The sequence below is a fragment of the Nyctibius grandis genome, chromosome Z (genome assembly GCF_013368605.1).
Source record: "Nyctibius grandis isolate bNycGra1 chromosome Z, bNycGra1.pri, whole genome shotgun sequence".
Lineage (NCBI taxonomy): Eukaryota > Metazoa > Chordata > Aves > Nyctibiiformes > Nyctibiidae > Nyctibius > Nyctibius grandis.
Window position 1 is genome coordinate 21,659,016 of NC_090695.1, and position 7,871 is coordinate 21,666,886.

The 7,871-nt window shown below is 39.0% G+C and overlaps 1 protein-coding gene across 1 annotated transcript in view; it reads left to right on the forward strand.

The window, feature by feature from the left end:
- RNF180 (ring finger protein 180) overlaps positions 1-7,325 on the forward strand; it is an 84,683-nt gene extending 77,358 nt beyond the window's left edge. Inside the window, exon 7 of the mRNA XM_068422788.1 lies at positions 3,762-7,325. Within this exon, the coding sequence (XP_068278889.1) occupies positions 3,762-3,961 (200 nt within the window). The 3' untranslated portion in view covers positions 3,962-7,325. The remainder of the gene's footprint in view (positions 1-3,761) is intronic.
- Positions 7,326-7,871: the final 546 nt, after the last annotated feature.

Here is a 7,871-nt window from a genome sequence, read left to right on the forward strand (position 1 = left end):
GACTGTGTCAAAATGACCTGGGTATATCTGATTACCTAAGAACACTTGTTCTTAGGTAATTTAATTTTACATGAGTACTTATAATATAAATGGTTATTGTAGCTTGCATATTATTCATTTGGGCACATTTTTAGAGTAAAAATTTCCATCTCATATCTTATATTCTTTAGTCATAGCAAAATGGGGTCAGTCAATTTATAAAATTAGGAGAATATTTTAAATTGTTTGTAGTCTTCTTTTGAGTATTGCTAGTACCTCAACAGGAGGTTGCAAAAACTTCCACGGTGAGGACACATGCCATAGATGTGCCTGTTGATGCTCTGGTGAAAATCCTTTCTGATTTGCACACTTTGGTGGGTATAAAAGTGTGATTTGTGCACACATTGGTTTTGTTGTCTAGTAACAGGTTTCCACTAATGGTCTGCCAGACTCTGCTGGCACTGTGCATGCATATTCATGTGATTTGAGTGGAAGTTCTTGTTCAGAGTATAGCAACACAAGCATGCACAAAAATTAATTCAAATACGTGTTTTAACAAATACATGCCCATGTAGAAATTATTTAGGGACTGTATTCATCCAATAAGATAGGGTTTCTTTTTAAAAAAGGAGCAAATAAATTAGAAGTTATTTGAAGCTCCCCCAGCTCTTCTGTTTAATAACTCAAACCCCTACTCCATGTTGCTGTACAGTTTTTGAGGAACTCTGCAGCTCTCAGTTTTTATCTGCAGATGGCTGGAACCAGATGCAGATACACGGCTTATTTCCACTCTAGCTGGAGAGGTAGACATCTGAAGGTATTTTTCATGTTAGAATTTATTAAAGACAGTAGTCACAGTCTGGATCATAGTCTGCAGTAACTTTTGTGCATAATCATACAGGGTTTCTAAATCTATCCTTGGTTTCAGTACTGTATGCAAGTTTATTTGGTAATACACTTCAGGGAAAAGAAACAGTTCTCGTTCTTCGTTAGCCTCTGTTAAGTTCTAGAATTCAGTTTACATAATAGTTGTACCATTGACATTTTCAGCTGAAGCTTAATCAATTTACAGATGGTAAAAAAGCGACTATTTCAGCAACAGAATTTAAATCAATTCCACGTAACTATCAGCTTTCAATAGCTTTGCTCACACTCAGGGAAGCCACAGGGATTACACATGGTGTATAGTAAGCAGTTCCTGATTGTATACATACTTTTAATACAGCACAAACAATTTTTCTGTGGCTCTCTGTAGGAAGAGCAATTAGAGAACAGCCAATTTCCTATACTGAAACTGCTGTTCTTGAATGTAGAATGATTACATTATAAAGTCTAATCTGTGATAAACTCAGTGCAGGTTTGCTTAAGGTGAGTTGCACAGACATACAAATCAAGGATAGTATTTGTCTAAGTCTTCTAGAACGCCCTCCAGAGAGGATAATATACACTAAAATTCATGTGTAAAAGGCAAAGTGAATGGTACAGCATTAGCGATAAAATTTAATGCTATTAATTAAATTTAAAAAGTAGAACATAACACATAAATCTAGGTTTCTATTTGACAATAATGTTTAAAAAGTATTAGAAAAGAAATCAAGAACAATACAGGTTTGAAATTGAGGTAGGTTTTTAAATGAGCATTTTTCAAGTAAATTACATCTTGACAGAAGGATATTTAAAGAAGACAACATTTTTCAGAATTTTGTTACTGAAATAATACTGTTATTTTTCAGTAATCAAAGATACTGTTTAAAATTAACATAATTTTAAATTCACTTCATCTAAGGCATAACATACAGAACAAGGAGGCCCACATACTTTAAACAGATCTTCGGCATCTTTAAGCAGGTATTTAACTCATACACTTGCATAAAATTTTGTGGTATTATAATCTAAAACTCTTTAAAAGTAAATCCCTGGAATTTTTTACTTTTTTTTTTCCTAGAGTCAGTATACCATATTTAGCTGTTGGGCAAATCTTAGCCCGCTTGGAGTCACTGAAAACCATCATAAAACATCATCACTCTCTTGTGTACGTTAGAGAGACGGTACTCTCATGTATAGTCTTCAAAATAAGAAAAATAATGTTAGAGATATTCTGATGTATACAGATCTAGAAACTTAGTATCTGTACATGACAAACTGATCCAAATTGTCATTAAAAAATAAAAAAATGAAAATAAATGCAATGATGTTATGATATCTAACTGTAAGTGATTCTCTAAAGGAAGAATTTCTGTGTCTCAGTAGTCCAGTCAAATTTCAAAATAAAGCAGTCATTAAACAAATACAGGAGAACCAGTTTACTGAAGTCAAAAGGTCTCTAATGAACTATCTTAAAAAGGATACCAAAGAGAGAAAATACTTTTCTTTGGAAGGCATGGAAGCAATTGTGCTATAAAAGCTCTGGGCAAAATATTAATTCAGAAAAAAAAATACAAAGAAACAGTCAATATCCACCACTGAAAAGGAAAAATATTGAAATTCCAGCAAAGTTCTGTAGTAGGACACTTTTTAAAAATATATTTCTGAATTATCTTGAATAAGGTCTGAGAATGATAAAATCAAAATTACTGGCATGTGAACATGAATTATCCACAAGTATTCATCAAAAACAGAAGACTAAGGAACTTCAAGGAAGCTTAATTAAGCTGGACTAGAAGGCAGCACAGTAGTAGATCAAAACTGAGGAACGCATGCTGAGGCACACTGCTGTGCAGTGGTGCACACTGAGGGGGACACTTCCTAGCCACCTTGAGACTCCAAAAGCCATGATGTCAGTGCAGAGGAGAAGAGTGTGGGCAGCTCAGCAAAGACCGGTTTTCCAAATCAAAGAATGCGTCATAAAGATTGAGAGTTACCTGAAAACAGAATGGAAATCCTGCATTCCCTCCTTGTCCTTCATCAGAATGGGCAGATCTTTTGCCTTTGCAGCGCAGCTCCCAGCCTCTTTCCTGTTCCACAACCTGCTGTCTAACACAGCTGCACAGACACTTCTCTAACCTTGTTATCTTGACATATGCAAGAACTACGCTCCTATAGTACTCCTCTCACTACTTAGAAAAGTCAGGGGAGGTATGAAGAGGAAGGACCTTTTGGCAGGACCCCACACTCAGGCCATTCTTGGAGTCAAGGATTTTTGCTTCCACTTGAAAGGCTGTGTTCGCATCTGCCTATATATTTTTAAAGTATTATCAGCATACAAAGAGTAATTTAAAAATGGAATTTTAACCTGGTATATATCATATAGAGGCATAACATTAAAGCAAGCAGGATTTATTTAGAAAAGTGTTTTAAAAAAAAAATTAAATACTAGAAACAGGAATTCAAATGTATTTGCACTGTTGAACTATGTCTGTACATATACGGATGTGTCTTGATTAGTAAAGAATACAGATAAGTAGATATAGGGAATCCAGAGATTAATTACAGTATATGGAGCTTTTCACTTCTAGATCACTGAATCAAATTCAGTGGAAGACGGTACCGAAAGATAACATAAAAAGATAGCATTATTTTACTATAGTAGAGAGTGCCAAATCCAAACAAACAAACTTATAATTTTCCAGACATGGAAGACAGAGTTACTTTTTAAATCTTAACAAATCAAGTCCACAGAGAGCTGCTTGTCCAACAAAGTGAAGAAACGTAGCAGTGAGGTGTGAGATTTCCTGCTTCCATTTGTCCTGTAAATAACTGAGGGATGGAGGTTTAATTTTTTTTTTTAACTCAATATGGTTGCTTTTATAAAGATTTTTATCTCCTGGTCTGTTTTTCAGCAGGTTTTCAAAGACACTCTGATACTGTAACAAGGAGGCATTTCCCACATGCTGCTCACAGGATGGACTACATGGACTTTGAGGATGATAGCCGTGGATGGCGTTTTGATATGGACATGGTGATAATCTACATTTATTCAGTCAACTGGGTAATAGGATTTATTGTGTTCTGTTTTCTTTGTTATTTCTTTTTCCCTTTTTAGTCTGTAATAATCACAGTTAAGGAAAACAGCAGTCATGTGAACCACAATAATGTGAATGGAAAAAACTTGAAGAAGGCAAAATGTTTGATATTGCGTTTTTCCCATTCACAATTGTAACAGACTGCACCAAGCATGGTGTGAGGCCATGGGATACTTCTGCTATGCATGACAAAGTACTTGAGTTTGGTTCCAAATGTAATGCAAAATCCAGATCATACTTCATTCTGTGGGAGTTTTACCTTGATTTTGGTGGGAATAGGATGTATAAAATAATTACTCTGTAGGAATATAGCATACTGCTTGTTCTTAGGGGAGTTCTGTGTACTACAACAGAACATGATCCAGAGAGTCATCTGGAGGTTCAACTGTGTTGACACACTTTGCTCACTCCTTGGTGCTTCAGTTCCTCATACATAAAAGCAATAAAGATTCTTCCCATTTATAGTCAGATCTTTTGGGAACAGGAGATTATAAGCACTGCAGTGCTGCACCATGCATTATATAGACATTCATCAGAGCTGTTTCAATGGTATAATCCAAATCCTGGAAAATTTTGACAATTGATAGACCTGTCAGCATTCTACTGTGGAGATGTTCTGTACTCAGAGCCTCAAATTGTGAGCCTATTAACCAAAAAGAGAAACGATACTGCACAGTGTGCTGACAGTTCATCTTTTCAGCAAATGGCAATCAGTAGGAATCAACTAACAACACCAGGTTCTGCACATAAAAGGGACCATTTTTGTGCAGATTCCCAGAGTAGCACTGTACCTTTTTTTACCCATCCAGATGAGTGTGTTTGGATCCAGCAAAACAGCTAATGGAGGGCAAGCAGCAGGCCTGCTGGGTAGGATGCTGTGAGACACTAACCCCAGTAAATATTGGAGAAAGAGGCATTCTCCAGTGTAAGAAGTCAGTATAATTATTAAATTGCTGTAACAGTTGGTGGATATTCTCAAGTGTGGGCTCAGCAGGACTATGTGTCTCCAGGGAGATCATGTAAGAGGACATGCACCTTTCATGTGAAACAATTCTAAAGCACTTTATAATTATTATATATATAGATTGCTGAGTTACAGTACCAAACTGCAGCAAGTTCAGCAGTCATTTCATACTTGCTGCTTTGCACAGTATTTTCAAATGAAAGTGAAAGACCATCTATTAAATTATAAAAAGGATATTAGAAACTATTGTGGGAATCAGGTGCTGAAGAGTGGTACAAGGTAGTTCAGAAAGGTACAATGCGGCGGGCGGCAAGGAAGGCACAGACTCTGAGATCGAGGATGCAAGGGCCTGAAGCCGAAAGACCTAAGGCTTTTTATTGTTATGCTACTACCCTATTTAACTGCTACAATGCAGGAGCCAGACTAGGCAGTTCAAGATAACATCAACATTCACACGCTAAGCACTCATCACCCATTCTGGGAAGAGCCAGTGTTCTGGACTCAAAACATCAACAACCATTCCTTGTTTTCAGCTCTGTGTTCAGAACTGACCTTCCACACATGTTTACTTCTTTCATGCCTCAAAAAGCCCTGTGAACTGGTCTCGGCTCCTTTATCTTAGAAGCAAGCAAAAACTATTCTCAGTGCAGTGTTCCCAAGCAAATCTTATGCTCCCCAAGTAAAGCACAGCTGTTTGCAGACTGAGAGTCTTCCACATTTCCCCCTTTTTTGTTTATTTGATGACAAGGGTGGTCATGATGTGGGCTTCGGCTTTTCAGAGTCCTCTGATTGCAGACCAGGTCTCTGAAGCAGCACTTGGGGCAAAGGCACACAAGCAGGGACGCAGGCACCGCGGAGTTCAGTTCCTGCTAGAGAGAAAGTGAAAGAGATTCCGGGCCTGCTGCCTTCGCCTGTATATTAGGGATTTCTGCCAGGCGGCATTTTTCCACTGTGCTTTGATCTTTCTCACAGCAGGGCAGGAATCTCAGGCATAAACAATTAGGTGCCCTTGAGTCTTATCACAGGCCTATGTTATCTGAATGAAGATGCTCTACTTGTCCAGCACACAAGACTAAATAACAGTTAGTAGTATGATATATGTGGTTTTTGACACCCCAGGTGCAAGTCACTTGAGCGTGTTTACAATCCTCCTCGCCAATCTTCTGCTATATTCCCACATTCTACCCCCTCGCTCAAGAGACTGCTTCTCCTGGGGAGTGCAAAGCTGGACGTGCACATTTGGCTTGCGGGGTGTAGAGCAGAGCAATATACAGAGGCACGCAATAAATACATATAGAAAAAGGAATAAACATAGATATCTATACAATAATGCTGTAGCATCACTAATTACGAAGAAAGGTCAAAGATAAACAAGACTGTGAACAACATCCCTGTAGTGTCCAAATTTACTTGATTCACACGCTCTAGAAGAGATAACTGCTGTGAGAATCAAAAGAGTATCTTCTCCTCAGAGCCACCTGCATGTGTCAACAGAAAGGCCTTAACCACGCTTGCGTGGAAGCGAAGTCACACAGCAGTCAGTACAACTATGGGGGGACCACGACCACCAGAGACCACCCAAGACCTCTCGCAGCATGCTACTTGTATGCTCATCCAGTCATTTCAGCATTCCCCAAGTAATGCCTGGTATCAGATTGACTGTTCTACGTCGCTTGCGTGGTCCCTGTGCTTTCAGCGTCTGCATTTCTGGTACCGGGTTCTGGTTGTGGTTTCTCCAGCTCATGGTATGGCTTCACGCATCTCGCAGGTAGCCAACGAGGACCTGTTGGGAGTAAAACACAAGCATATCCCCTCCCCCATGTCAACAATTCTACTGGTCCACGCCAATCAGTTGGGCCTGGCAGATCTTTATACCAAACCTTAGGATTTTGTGTAAAGGGAACGTTAGCCTGAAAATGTCGTTCCACTGCCGTGGTATCTAATCGAGAAGATGACCGATTTAGAAAATTTAAAGTGAACACAGCCATATCTAATTGTTCTTGAGGAGCTGTGGCTACTCTCCCCCTTTTTTGTTTTTGCAACATGTGTTTCAAGTTTTGATGTGTCCGTTCAATTATGGCTTGTCCGGTGGGGGTGTGCGGGATACCTGTAACGTGAGACACACCCCACTGTTGTAGGAATAAGGCCGCTGCTTGAGATACATAGGCAGGTCCATTGTCTGGTTTTATTTGTTTAGGGAGGCCCATAAGTGCAAAGCACCTTGTCCAATGTTTCTTAACATCCTGAGTCCGTTCCCCTGTAGCTGCAGAAGCAAGAACATAACCAGAAAAGGTATCCACAGTAACATGAACATACTTTTGCCTGCCAAAAGGTGGATAATGTGTAACATCTGTTTGCCAAATTTCATTAGCCTTCAGTCCCCTGACATTTACACCATCATGATAAGTTGCAGTATTATATAGTTGACAATCGTTACATGCCCGAATAATATCACGAGCCTGCGTTTTTGTGAGAGCAAATTCTTTCTGTAAACTGCGAGCATTTTGATGGAAAAAGGAGTGAGATAATTGTGCATGTTGAAATCGTTGAGTAAGGGAGGATGATGTTATGGGCAAAACAGTGTACTTATCAGCTACTGCATTCCCTTCTACCAGAGGTCCTGGCAAGCGAGTGTGAGACCTAATATGAACAATAAAGCAAGGATGCTGTCGTTGCTGAAGCAGAGTTGCAATAGCAAGGAAAAGTTTATACAGCTCTTTATTGCTAATTTCTTTGATAAATGCAGCTTCTAAGCGGTTAATAGCGCCAACAGCATATAGTGAATCTTATACAATGTTAATAGGTTCGCTTGCAAACAATGTCAGAGCTAAATGTATTGCAGACAATTCAACAATCTGAGTGGACGCTTCCACAGTAATTGATGTGTGTTGCCATTGTGCCTTTTCTTTCCAGGCCACTACGGCCTTCTTTGTTTTACCTGAGCCGTCTGTAAAAACCGTTTTTGC